The 14,592-nt window shown below is 33.2% G+C and overlaps 1 protein-coding gene across 2 annotated transcripts; it reads left to right on the top strand.

The window, feature by feature from the left end:
- The first annotated feature begins 1,317 nt into the window (after positions 1–1,317).
- Positions 1,318–14,075, top strand: PLRG1 (pleiotropic regulator 1). Of its 2 annotated transcripts, XM_079153533.1 has the most exons (16): positions 1,346–1,466; positions 2,837–2,943; positions 3,234–3,305; positions 3,959–4,101; positions 4,771–4,824; positions 5,474–5,567; positions 5,746–5,833; positions 7,287–7,388; positions 8,350–8,442; positions 9,685–9,834; positions 9,924–10,025; positions 10,550–10,652; positions 11,357–11,465; positions 12,540–12,679; positions 13,091–13,284; positions 13,821–14,075. In XM_079153533.1, exons 4-16 carry the CDS (start codon positions 3,972–3,974, stop codon positions 13,878–13,880), a joined length of 1,419 nt encoding a protein of 472 aa, XP_079009659.1. In that variant the 5' UTR covers positions 1,346–1,466; positions 2,837–2,943; positions 3,234–3,305; positions 3,959–3,971; the 3' UTR covers positions 13,881–14,075. The 2 variants fall into 2 exon arrangements, with proteins under 2 accessions (XP_079009658.1, XP_079009659.1); XM_079153532.1 differs by lacking the exon at positions 3,234–3,305 and having other exon boundaries at positions 1,318–1,466.
- The last annotated feature ends 517 nt before the right edge of the window (positions 14,076–14,592 follow it).

The following is a 14,592-nucleotide window of genomic DNA, read 5'->3' as shown; positions in this document are numbered from 1 at the left end:
TTTATAAATATTAAATGTTTCCAGGATGATAAAAATCTAACAACAGCCCCAACTAGACAGTTAGACTATTACCCCAGATAATTTTGATTTTTTTAGTTTTATTGCCATTTAAAATCATGTTCGTTTCTACAGTTACTACTATCTATAGGTAAGTTAAAGCTATTTAATTCTCCAAATATGCATTTTATAATCATGGCTTTTTCCTGTAAGGTCTACAATCACTGGTCACTTTTACAGAAAATAAGTCCTTAAGTCAAACACACTTAAATTCAGAGATGAGTGTATTTTCAAGTAAAAGTTTCAGGTTTTACTGGATTAAAAATTAATGAATTTTTAAATGAGATTATTGATTGACATTGCTGTATTTTTGCTAGATTTTTCCCCCTCTTCAAAGTACAAGCAGTATGTTCCAGGAACAGGATCTCAAACATAAGGAAGTTAAGAAATAAGTAGGACCAGTGAAATGTTTGTTAAAAGGTTTGTCTATGTAAGTTTGCAAATACCCAACTGCATCAGTTTTTTTTCTTTTTACACAGAAAAAAATTGCATATAATTGCTCATAAACTGCAGATCTTACCTAGGTTGCAAACAAAACAAAAATACCAATACTTGGCATCAGGATGCCTCTAAATAAAAAATAGCTTTAGTATCCAATTGTTTTTCTCCCATCAGCTTTGAAAAACAGCATCCTGAAATTGTTGATACCATATTAATCAGGAGACAAACAGGAAATGACCAAGAATTGTAGCCTGGAGATATTAAAAGAAATCAATGTAGCAGAAAATAAATTTGAGGTTTTGACATGTGCTGTTAATGAAATTATTTTCCACATCTGCATGTCAAAATCTCTCAAACTGAAAAAATTGTTCTGCAACATTTATTCAAGAAGTGCTTTAGGACTGCATAAGTAGAACTGCTTTTAGACACCAAGTCCAAAACAGTCTTCCACTCAAGTAGCAGAACCAGGGTCAAGGAGACCCCAAAGGGAGCAAGACCTTTGAACCCACAAGGGTTGCCTGTTTAGATCCTCCCTACAATTAATTTCTTAGGATCTTTTAATGAAAAGCATTAAGCTTCCAAGGAATGTACAACCAAGCAAGTCTCCAAGTCAAAAAATTAAAGGAGACTAAGGCCGAAAACACTGTTATTTTGGGGGGTATGAAAAAAACAAAAACAAAAATATTCTTAAGAAAGACAAGTAAAACCTGCCACCCAGGCGCTTCCCGGAGTCTCCGCCCACGGCCTCGAGACTCCTCCCCAGAGGCGGGTCAGAAGAGGAAGGCCCGCCCCTCGACCCCAGAAGGCCGGCGCGCTATTAGCGCGCATGCGCGGACTTACGTCACATCCGGCGACAGGTCTTCCCGATTCCGGAAGAGGCTGCAGAGTTGTGGCGGCGGTTTCTGCGTTGGCTATAAGTGTTTCTTGGCTGCCGGAGGGGTGAGATATACAGAAGCATCATGGTCGAGGTAAAGTGACACTTGGGCACTCAGGAGTTGTTAGTCTCTGGGCTTTTTTTCCTTGGCAGCGTTCGTAGGGGATGGAATGTGCTGGAAATATGGGGCGCGAGGAGGCTGCTAGGGTAGATAATTTTGACCGAGGCCGAGTGGTCTCCTTTTAAGGTGTTCAGGGGAGGGAGGGTAGCGGATTGAGAAGCTGAGTCGATGCTTCCGTCTGAGCGGGAAGCCTGAGAAAATTCATCCAGTTCTTATTGACCCTTGGGAGCCGGCACTGCCCTCAGGTGGGGCGTCTGGTGTTCGACCACTGGTACTGCGAGTGTCAAGTGATTGTGTGCTAAAGACTAAAGATCCTATTTTTGCGTTCAGTTCGTCTCTCATTTCAGCTGTACTGCAGGAAAGCCTACCATTCTTGAATTTTTACTTTACGACTTTCCCTAGCTTGAACTCCCATTCAGACAAACAGACCTTGTTTGTCTTATCTCAAATATTTATTGATTATCTACTGCATTCACCTTCATTCAGACAAGCATCATCTTTTGCCTGGATTAGTGCTCTAGCTTCCAACTCAGCCTCCTCCTGCTATTTTTGTTCTCCTATAATTTGTTCCAAGTGTAAGTTGATCCATGTTGTTTTGCTGAAAATCCTTTGGCTCTATGTTAATAAAACAAAAATATAGAAAATATAGGCTGTTGTAATGCTCTGAAAGACCTGAGCTAATCTGAACTTTGCTTACCTTTGCAGCTTCATCTTATACCACAACCCCCGCCACCCCCACCCCCCACGTACACAACCCTACTGGGTTTCTTTATTTCAATTGCTGAGCACCTTGCATGTGGCATTTCTCTCTGCCTTGATTGTTCTTATATCTTTTTTATAATCACTTTGGGCTTTCAGCAGGGACTTCTTCTCTACTTAAATATTACCTAGGCGATATCTCAATTATTTTGAGTTCTTCCTTTGTTCTCTGATTCAGTCCCTTACTTGTCTTCACAGTACTTTTCAAAATGCAGAATCATTTTGCTTATGTTTAATTTTTCTGTTTTCTCTTGAACACAGGAACCATGACTACCTTTTCACTATTCTCTTATTAGCCCCTAGCACAATACCTGCTAGATATATAAGTACAAACTCAGTAAATATTTATTGGATAAATTACTAATCCCAGTCATTGCTCAGTTGCTATACTAGGGCTCTGGTCAAAGGAGCTTTCTCCTCTTCTCTGAACTTGACTCCTACAGCTTGCTACAAATAGCCATGATGAGTGGAATAAAACTTTTTACATATTGAAATCTGTAAAGTATGTAACTAATTTTACTTAATTTGAGTTATGGTATAGGTAATTTGTAGCTAAATGTGCAATTACACTCTTTTCTTTATAGGAAGTACAGAAACATTCTGTACACACACTTGTGTTCAGGTCATTGAAGAGAACCCATGACATGTTTGTAGCTGATAATGGAAAACCTGTGCCTTTAGATGAAGAGAGGTAGGTATAGTTCTTTTCCAATTTCTAAAATATTTAAAATTCTAAAGTTGAGGGAAGAAAGCAAGGAGAGGGAGACCCTTAACGGTCTTAAAATACTAACATGCATAGGTTATCTACCCAATAAGAAGTGGTGTTCTTGAAAAGTTTCAGCTGATTTAACTTTTTTTTGCCTTATCTTTTACAATAAAATCTCAAAATTAATTAATTGCATTTTACAAATATCCAGTAATTAGGAGAGCCCCTTTTTAGGTATTTTATTTTATAATCAATCACTTTGTATGTGCTTTCAGCTTCCCGCTGCTCTCAGAGCCTTGCTGAGCTGAAATTGTACCTGGCCAGTACCTCTACTCCCATCTTTTCTCGTTAGTATGATGAAGATTTTTGAGTGGTGGCATATTTTTGGTTCTACATCTCCAGCTCCAGTCTGGGATTGCATTATGTGCAGTGTTCCTTCTTTGCCCTTTACCCTTCTGTTAAAATCTACTTAATTCCTCAAACAAACATTTATATTTAACTTATAAGGTGGACTATAAAAGTAATATAAGTGCATTTCTTTTTAAAATATCGAACTAATTAAGTACTTTGATTAGTTCTAACCTTTTTAGACACATCTAGTAAAGTTTGGTATAGAGAGTTTAAATGATATTTTTAGATTTAGACATTAGAAAGTATATTGACCTTGAGGTTTTTAAAGGGTATATTAGTTTCTATATGTCTTTAAATCAGTTGGATCCTTGGGAACTCATGAAAGGTTTTGTCTTTATTAAGTAACAAAAATATTACTCAGGTTTAATGAATGTTGATGTGATACAAAAGATAAATATGTTGTGGAAATGCACTTGGAATTTTTTGACTCTTTTACTATTTAACTTTAAAATCTAATTAGAAACTTCTACATGATTACACAAACCTAAGCTATTTAAGTACCTATTTACTAGCTGCTTGTAAGTACTCACATTGGTTAATATATTTAAAGTATTTAAGGATACATTTTATGTTTATAATTTTTAAATAGTCACAAACGAAAAATGGCAATCAAGCTCCGTAATGAGTACGGTCCTGTGTTGCATATGCCTACTTCAAAAGAAAATCTTAAAGAGAAAGGCCCTCAGAATGCAACGGATTCATATGGTCATAAACAATATCCTGCCAATCAAGGTGAGTATAGTATAAATCAGAAATGCCAGGATATATGTGTGAATTTTTTAAATAGAAAAACAAAATGTCTTATTAGTGCCTCTTCTGGAAGCATTTATTGTGATCACACAGTATTTTATGGCTAAACCAGTATTAAGGTGGAAGTTTTAACTTGCTCATGGGAGCAGTAGCTTAGTTTATTGATTGATGACTTTTTTCCTAATAGGATCTAAAAGCATATAATGATGTCAGACATTTTGTTGGATGTGCAGAAGGTCACAATGGAGACTAATGGAGAAAATTGAAGAATATTTCTAACCTGTAGGAAGATCATTTATCTTAGCTATAATTCAGAAAGATGAAATTGAGTATTGAAGTTGTGATGAACAAAGAGGATCTAAGATTCCACATAAATTAAAAACATACACCACTGCTTTATAGCAAATGCATGAGCTTTCTTGACCTCTTACCAGTTAATGGACAAGAAAATAAACATATACATGGCTTATTGAGGCCAAAACAAAACTGATAAACTTTCCTTATTGCTGAGGCTTGAGTTTACTTGGGAGAGGAAAAATCCAGTTAATAATTTAATATTATTGGTGTAATTTAAAAATCTACTTGAATATAAGATAGATTCACTATCAGTACACTTATTTCCTTTGTTGGTTTCCTTTTTTTTTTTTTAAGGACAAGAGGTTGAGTATTTGGTTACAGGTACCCATCCATATCCACCAGGACCTGGTAAGTAAAACTGTTACAACTTTTACGTATTGAAAATGTCTTATTGCGACATATTTTTTAGGTGCTGTGCTAGAAATTCAAAGACAGTAAGATTGCTCTAGGCCTAAGTTTATTGTCTGAGTGGTTTAAAAAGACATAACAACTATGTAAATATTAAAAATGATAAAAGTGTTGGTACCGAAGTAGGTGTGATTAAAAAGTGCAGTGTGTGAGTGTGTAGCTAGGTTGGCACATAGATAATATGGACAGGGTAAAGGACAATGCTTAGCATGTATAGAAAGGAAAGTACAGGGGAATTGGTGTGTCTTATAATAACTTTCATTCTTGGAAACATTTTATTAGTATTTGAGTAGCTGCTTAATTTTTCCTTTTGAAAGTAATGTCTTAATTTTAATCCTTTAGGTTTACTAACGGGCTATTTTAATTCCAAGCTGCTTAAATCAGATCAAATTTGACTTAGGTATTATTGAGCAGTACTTATTATTAAAAAAAGTTAGAAACAGGGACAAGCAAGGCTTAATCAAAATTGTTGTAATATCACTGCCTGGAGATCACCAACTGGTGTGTTTTTATTTAAAATATTTTATTTTAAATATTTTTAAATGAGAACAAAAATGCTACTAAGAAGAACTAATTTTATCTTTAATAGGAGTTGCTTTGACAGCGGATACTAAGGTCCAAAGAATGCCGAGTGAATCAGCTGCACAGTCCTTGGCAGTGGCATTACCCTCCTCTCAGGCCAGGTATCAAATGTTAGCTTATATTTATAAAGATTGAAAATATATTTCACCATTTATATTTTTTCAATTTTAAAATTGTTTATAACTGTATTATATTTTCTTTTATTACTGTTTACAAAAATTAAAACTGAACATGTGATTGAAGGCATTAATTACTTTTGTAATATTTCTTTTGCTTCAGGGTTGAGGCAAATCGTACTGCACCTGGTGGAAGTGAATATCGACATCCTGGGGCTTCTGACCGTTCACAACCTACAGTGATGAATTCAGTAAGATTCTCTGTGTCACATAACACTACAAGTTTCTAGCTTTTGGAATGTTACCTTGTTTCCCTTATTCCAAAAGTCTTACTTTAAATAATAGAGGTATTAACAGTTCCTTGGAATTCATTCATGTAAATAACAGCTTGAGATAGTCATTAACATTTCTTTGCCTTAAAACTTTGGTTTTTAGTAACTTAACATATGTCTTTGATTTTGAAATCGTGTTATATCCTTATCTACTTGCACATTGTACATAATATGTATTTTGATGAAGATAATGTGATGTTGGTATTTACTATGCACTGTTAAAAATACAAGAAGTATTATCCTGAAATTTGTGTTAGTATGTGTTAATTATGAAAGTCTTTCAAATGAACTTTAAATTGATGTGTACTTGCACTGAGTGATGATAGTGTGGTAATATTCATGGGCTCTACAACTAGCATTTTATAAATTAGTGTGTAGAAATATGTTTATTTGTAAGTAAACAACAACTGCTCAAGTATTGGTGAAAATAGTTATAAACGAAATAACCAAAAAATATGAAGCTTCTTAGTGTCTCTTGAAGTAAGTGCTTTACTTCTTTATTTTTTTATTATTATTACTATTATTTTTATTATTATTATTAGCAATGTAGGGATTGAACCCCTCAGTTTATTGTGGATTTGATTTCATATGAAGTGAACGAATTTGTGATGCTCACACCACTTGTTTTTCTTCATCTTCATTTAGAGCAGTCTTTCTGTTCAAGCTCTCTGTTTCTTTCAGAAGGATGTAATTTAAACTTCTTGAGGGCAGGATTTCATGGTCTTAATTTTTTTTTTAATTAATGTGTACTGACAATTGGTAGTACAAGTTAAGTCTCCTTTATTCGAGGTGTTTGGAACCAGAATGTTTCAGATTTCAAACTTTGGACTGGGAATATTTGTTTAGCCTTTACCTGTTGAGCATCCCTAATCTAAAATTTTGAAATCCAAATTCACCTTAGATTTTTTTGTAGTATCTTGGATTTATGGATTAAGGGTGCTCAACCTGTATCAGCTAGTTTACCTTTCAAAATAGTATTTAAATGGTTGTATTTAAAGATAAATAGAAACCCTACGATAAAAGCATTTTCTTTCCATTTTTCTGCCTGGGCACATACAGGTAAAAAGACTTTTTAATCTAAGGTCCATCAGCTAGTAATTGGCATAGCTGGGTTTTGAATCCATAGTTTTTCTGCTCTTAACTAATACTGTACCTCTTGAGGTTTGTTAACTTGCTTTTTAAAATCAACATATAGAAAATAAAGTTCTGAGTAGGAGTCTTAGACTGATTTTTCAGTTGGGAAGAATATTTTAGAGTTTTTTTTTTTTTTTTTCTTCATTTAAAGGAAATTTTCATAAATCCCCTTTTAATCCATTTTTTAATAACAACATTAAATATGTCTTTATTAATAATTAATCTATTCCATATTCAGATGGTTATGGAGACTGGAAATACTAAAAACTCTGCACTGATGGCCAAAAAAGCACCTACAATGCCAAAACCCCAGTGGCACCCACCATGGAAACTGTACAGGGTGAGCAGATCTACATTTTATTCCACTGTGTACAATATCATTGCTTTCCATTTGACGAGGGCTGAAGAATAAAATAAGGAGGAAAAGGAGTGAATATGAAAATAGTAAAGTGATCTGAGGTGGGATGAGAAGAGGCTTTTGCACTGCTAAAGATATCTTGAGATTTCCTCAGGTAAAAGGTATACTAGTATTTTTTTGTTAAATTCTGTATAAAATATTGACAAAAGGCTACTAAATGTGTAGGACAGGCAAAATAAGTTTAGGAAAGTATTTTTGAAGTATTCAACATGATGACTAAGGAAAAAAACACCTTATTAGAGATTTTTTTTATGCCTAGCAGTTATTTAAACTACAGTAAATTAAAATAACTCAAAATGCACCAGAAATAATAAGAAAAACTATATATACATATATGTATAGTAGGAAATGTATAGCCAACATCATCTTGTTTTTCAGATGATCACATTATAAGAGACTTTTTCTTTTGCTATATAGACCTAATGAATATATAGGTTTCGGCAACCACTGCCACAATTTGCATCGGTTCAAAACACATCGCTGTGCTGTTCTTTTAGTCATACCCTCTTCTATCCCTAGCAACTACTGATATGTTTTCTGTCACTGTACTGTGTCTTTTCTACAGTGTCAGAATGGAATTATACATTATGTGCTCTTTGAGACTGCCTTTCTTCACTCGTTGCCTTTGAGATTGATCCAAGTTATTGTGTTAGTAAAGCATTCCCTTTTTTTTTTGATGAGTAGTATTCCATTGTATAGATGCACCACAACTTATGTACCCATTCATCCACTAAAGATAATGTTGCTCACTCTAAACTATAATTGTCAAATAATCTTATAAATTTCTAAAGATGATGCAGTTCAAATCCAGGTTATGGTTAAAATTGAATACATTTCAACTAATGTGTAGATGATTCTGCCCATTTTATTTTTTCTTATACAGGTTATCAGTGGGCATCTTGGTTGGGTTCGATGCATTGCTGTGGAACCTGGAAATCAGTGGTTTGTTACTGGATCTGCTGATAGAACTATAAAGGTAATAAAGAAGAAAAAATAAACAGGACTTTGTTGCAAAAGTTTAATCTATTTTAAATTATTTCTTATGGCAAGAATTGTGATTGCAGGTCCTTGATTTCTTAGACTTCAGCATGCAGTCTTAACAATAATAGTTTGAAATAAAGCTCTATTTGAAAAGAGACATTTAAGAAATAGGGGTTTTTTCTAATCATAATAACCCACCACTAATTCCTTGATACTTTAAGATTTTTCCTCAGGTTACAAAATTAAAGCATGCTCATTTATAGAAAATGTGGAAAATTTAGAGAACTATGAAAGAACCACACATAATCCTACAAATATTAGCTATTTAGATGAATTTCATTTTAAAAAGCATTTTTTTCTGTGCTTATGTATCAGTACATTTACTTCTAAACTTTTTTCAAGGTATTAATGTATAAATGTGTATCTTTTAAGAAAATCTGTCTCCATGTATAATTTTGTATTTTTTTCATTTAACATTGCATCAAGGTTATATTTTTGTGGAAAGTTCAGTATCTTTTTAAATGGTTATATAATATGCAATTTTGATATTCTACATTCTGTTTTCCTATTGTTGGATGTTAAAAGTTTTTAGTTTGATGATTTTTATTATTAAAAGTGATGCTATAGTTAGTCTTTATGTATACAGGTTTTTTCTGTATTCGATTTTATTATGGTAGATTTCTAAAACTATTTTTGAGTATACCCAAAGTACAAATTACTTTTCAAATGAGTGAATTGATATTTGCAGCATATTTCAGAGAATTCATTTTTCAGTCCATCAATTTTGTATCCCTTTATCTAATAGTAACATAAGTTTTAAAAAAAAAGGTATATAATCTTTTTTAAGCTGTTTGTACAGAATTTCTATACAAATGTTCTGTATTTGCTTTTATTTTCTACTTTCAAGTTTTTTTTTTCAGTTGCCCTTTGCCAACTTAATACCATGCTATTCATATTTTTATTTTCATTGATATATTGTTATATATTGTTTAGAATATTGGCCTTTACACCTATTGTAAATATTTCCCTAGTTTGACAGTTTGAGCATGCTTTTTTAAAATTTTCTTTTATTTGGAAGAGGATCATTTTTAAAAGTTTTAACTTATGTGTGTGAGTGTGCGTATATATATATATATATATATATATATATATATATTTGGAGACTTAATTAACATGAGGATTATAAAAATTTGCTTTGGGGTAACCAACAAAAAGAAAAAATATTCTTCAATTGCAGATCTGGGACTTGGCCAGTGGCAAATTAAAACTCTCATTGACCGGGCATATTAGTACAGTGCGGGGTGTGATAGTAAGCACAAGGAGCCCATACCTGTTTTCTTGTGGAGAAGACAAACAAGTAAAATGCTGGGATCTTGAATATAATAAGGTACTCTTGGAGTTAAGTATTAAAAACACTATGAGCTACTGTTTCTTTTTCTGATTTTAGAAAATTTAATTTTACCCCCTTATCTTTAGGTTATAAGGCATTATCATGGACATCTAAGTGCAGTGTATGGTTTGGATTTGCACCCAACAATAGACGTGCTGGTAACCTGTAGTCGAGATTCAACTGCCCGGGTAAATGAGATAAAGCTGTGTGTTTGTCTGTAAATGTATTGCATCTTGTCGTATACATGTTTGATATCAGAGTCTTATATTGTTTGATAGAGATTTAAAGATAGTTGCTTGATATGTCAATATCCTAGTCCCTCATTTTCCTGTCTTGTATGGTTTTTTTTCACCTTAGGCTTTGGTTCTGTGGCCTTGCAATGCCTGCCTTGAAATGCCCTGAACATATGAAATGACATTCATATGTTCCAGTTTGTCACAAGGGTTGCCCATTAGCTTTTTTGTCCAATAATCCCATTATGCCCATGAGTCTTTCAGTGCCCGTATCTTTCAGCTTCTTATTTTCCCTTAACAACTGTCTTCTATTTATATTCCCCACCTAGCTTATAGATCATTATCCTTTGTGTAAGTATTTTCTTTATTATATTGAGGCACAGTTATCTAGTAATTTCGTAACCTTGAATTGATCCAGACATCTGCCTGAGATACGAATACCTGCTTTTTTTGACAGTATATCTATTATATTTTCATAGATTTGGGATGTGAGAACTAAAGCCAGTGTACACACATTATCTGGACATACAAATGCAGTTGCTACAGTGAGGTGTCAAGCTGCAGAACCACAAATTATTACTGGTATGATAGATACTTTTCATATTTATAGTCTGTTCATATCAGAATAGGGTACATGTACTTTTTATATTCATTTGATTCTTTTTGTGTTTGTAGTATTTCTGACAAGGTTATATATTTTAATCATAGGAATTTGAAATTTCTTATTTAAGATTAATCTAGTTCTTTTTTAGTTCATACTTTTTACATATTATAGGATATTTCATACATAGAATTTTGTAACATCCAACTTAAAAACTTTCTAGTATTATTTTATAGTGCCAAAATTATTAGTCTAGGAAATTAAAGTTAGAAGACAAAAATACTCTGAGATCAATAACTTTTAGAACTGATGTGTACCTTGTATTTGTTAACAATGGATCATTAAGACTAGAAAATAATTCCTTCAACTAACATTTTGTTAAGTAAAGAAAATCACTTGACGTTTTTCTCTTCCCCTCTCCTGGGAGATAAAATCAAGTATTTATTTTATTTATTATTTGTATTTGCAGTAGCTGTTCAGTTAATAATGAATCAAGAATTGTATTGCATTTTAAAAGAATTAACATTTAAAATCAACCTTGACTTTCAGAAATTAGCCAAGAGGTGATAGAACTTTCATTTAATATGTATGTGTTTGTGGAATAATGCTTCATATGTTTTCATATTTCACTTTTGCTTCTTTTTCTTGGTCTATGTTTTGGGGTTTGTGTGTATTTCCTTTACAGGAAGCCATGACACTACAATACGATTATGGGATCTGGTGGCAGGAAAGACAAGAGTGACATTAACAAATCATAAAAAGTCAGTCAGGGCTGTGGTTTTACATCCTCGACAGTAAGTATATTTTCCTAATTAGCTTCTCTTCTGTCTTTATGCCTTACTACAGTACTGGAATACCAACTTAAGCACTGCTTTTGGCAGTCACATAGCCATTGTCATTTTCAGACCTGTTTCACTTCTGGACATGCCTTTCTTCAGTTTTCCTTATGTTAATTATTTTGCTTCATGCCCTAAATAAAATGAGGAATGCCTGTTGTGTAGTCACAAACACTATCAAGTAAGACAATGTGAGTACATCATGGTCAAAAGCTGCATGTCAAAACAAAGTAACAGGCTAGGCATGTTTTGCACATAAATGACAATTGGACTTGAGACACACACAGAATAATTTAATTCTTAAGTTTAAGAAAGTAAGAACAATGATTATAGTCAGGATATCCACAAAAATGGAACATAATCTCACAGTCTGTCGTTCATCATATTAGATCACTCCTGTCATTTTTCTGTTGGTGTTTATATTTTCTCTCCCCTTTTCTTCTTCCTTTCTCCCTATCCTTTCTTCCCTTTCCCTGCTTCATGCCTTTTCTTCCTGTTCCTCACTTTTTTCTTTCTCTCCCTTTCTTCAAAATCATCACACATTCTTTTGCCTTTTTTGTGAAATTAGGTATTTGTACATTTTTCGCTCAGTGTAGAGCTTTAGGAAAAATGAAAGAATAAAACATTAATCTGGAGTTTAAATACATTTTAAAATTCGAAGGATTCATTTAACTTGAAACAAACACCTTGATATTTTTGCACGTTGATATGACAGTAATATTTTTCTAAAATTGAACTGGGTGTGTGATGGCACATGCCTATAGTCCTAACTACTTGGGAGACTGAAGAAGTGGGAGAACTGAGTCCAGCTTTAGCAACCTAGCCAAGACACTGTCTCGAAATTTAAAAAGGCTGAGGATATAGCTCAGTGGTAGAGCACTCTTAGTTCAATCTCCAGAAAAAAAAAAAAAAAGAGTGCTAAAACTACACAAATCATTGAATGTGCCTGAGAAATGAACTAAGCTTTTTAAAACTCACCATTTTGTTTAACTGGATTTACATTACCATTAATTCTTTTTGCTTTTATTTCAGTTACACATTTGCATCTGGTTCTCCAGATAACATAAAGCAGTGGAAATTCCCTGATGGAAGTTTCATTCAAAATCTTTCTGGTCATAATGCTATTATTAACACATTAACAGTAAATTCTGATGGAGTGCTTGTATCTGGAGGTAACCTAAGACTTTTATAATAAATGTGTTTAGCTCATTGTTTTATTTTTTAGTCAATGAATAAACATTGCTAAGTCATCACAGATAAGTATTGTAGCAGAACTTGCCTGAAGAGGGTGTATTTGGATATTCATGTGTTTGTGCCTATTCAGAACACATGTAGCATATTTCATAGTTAAGCTGTCTTTAAGATCCCCTGTGGAAATCTAAGTTAGAGATTTATGATGAGAATTGCCTAATATTTGTTTGGGTGTTTGGAATTGGATGTCAAATTTTCTGATGCTTTTTAAGATCTATAATAAAATTTTGAATTAAGAACAAATGAAAGTAGACAAAGAAATATTAAGAGGAGTTCAGGCTAATTGTTGGTAGGGGATACCAAGTGTAACTAACTAGGTCTTTTTCTTTAAGCTGACAATGGCACTATGCACCTTTGGGATTGGAGAACTGGCTACAATTTTCAGAGAGTTCATGCAGCTGTGCAGCCTGGGTCTTTGGACAGTGAATCAGGAATATTTGCTTGTGCTTTTGATCAGTCTGAAAGTCGATTATTAACAGCTGAAGCTGATAAAACCATTAAAGTGTACAGAGAGGATGATACGGCAGTAAGTTCATTGTTTTACATACATTTTAAAGTAAGATAGCACATACCAATTTGGCAAGGGTCTTCTCATTTAAGTATCAGAAGAAAAAATAATCTTCATGGTGTTAAGGTATTTGTCATCTCGAACAGTGTGTGCTCCTAGGTTTTTGTATCATTTTCACTGATGTCAGTGAATATATCACTTTAATTTTATACCACCTTTCATTTTTATAGTTACTGGGAAAGTAGTACACTAATAACTGAAAATACTAGATTGCTATGAAAATTTATACTAGAATCAGAAGCTTCATGCAATTTTACCTAAATGGAAATTCTGTTTTGAATGAGAAATTATAAATTTATCTTTAATGAACTCATTCATCTATTGTTAGACTTGGATAATTCCAAAAGTTTGTTGGCTCTTCCTAAAATCATTAATGACCTGCTAAATATGTAGTGAAAATAATATGATTTAGAATAAATACATTATTTTTAAAAAATAATTCTATTAAACATGAATTAAACTAATAGCACTTTCATTTACTTTTCTACCTCTAGACAGAAGAAACTCATCCAGTCAGCTGGAAACCAGAAATTATCAAGCGAAAGAGATTTTAATGTGGCTTTGTCTTCATGGTGTTTTTTTTTTGTTGTTGTTTTTTTTTGTTTTGTTTTGTTTTTGTTTTGTTTAAGCTTGGCATTGGTAAGGATGTTGGTCATTTTGTGTTCTGGCTGGGAATATAAAGTAGAAACTCACTTACTGGAATCATTGCTGCTTCGTATTTTACAATAAACTGTCCCCTATGCCCCCTCCCCCCGTGTTTTTTTATTTGTAAAATAAACATTTTGTGATCCTAGAAAGATGCACATATCAAGCATATGAAGGTTTATTAGACATAACTAGTCTAAAGACAAAATATTTGGCAGTTTTATTAGAAAGCCCCCTTTAAAAAAAATGTCTAAAATGTTGTAACTGGATGTGTTTTGAGGGGGGCAGGTTTTTTAACAGTCTTTTAAAAACTAATAATTTGGGATTAAAAGGTTTGAGTCTTAATTTACATATGTTCATTTCAAAAGCAATTTTTGAGTTCTTCAGAATTCAGCAGTAGATACTATTCAGGAAAATGTAAGATTTATCTGTCCTCCAAAACTTCTAATTTAAATAGCTTACAGAATTGCCATGTGTAATACAGATGCAGGTATAATGCTGGAAGAACACAGAGGAAAAGGCTCTTCATCTTTCGCAGAGAGGATTGTGGAAGACTTCTTTGAGGAAGGACCATTTGAACTGACCTTGAAGTCAAGGAGGGCAAAGGGAACAGGTATTCTA

The sequence above is a fragment of the Sciurus vulgaris genome, assembly GCF_902686455.1.
Source record: "Sciurus vulgaris genome assembly, chromosome: 9".
NCBI classification, from domain to species: domain Eukaryota; kingdom Metazoa; phylum Chordata; class Mammalia; order Rodentia; family Sciuridae; genus Sciurus; species Sciurus vulgaris.
This window is presented reverse-complemented; position numbering and strand designations above follow the sequence as displayed.

What these genes read in the sequence shown, in the direction of transcription:
- PLRG1 (XM_079153532.1), top strand. An exon ending in GTGCCTTTAGATGAAGAGAG is followed by an intron (nt 2,944 to 3,958) that starts GTAGGTATAGTT and finishes ATTTTTAAATAG; the next exon opens with TCACAAACGAAAAATGGCAA. An exon ending in AGAACCACAAATTATTACTG is followed by an intron (nt 10,653 to 11,356) that starts GTATGATAGATA and finishes TTTCCTTTACAG; the next exon opens with GAAGCCATGACACTACAATA.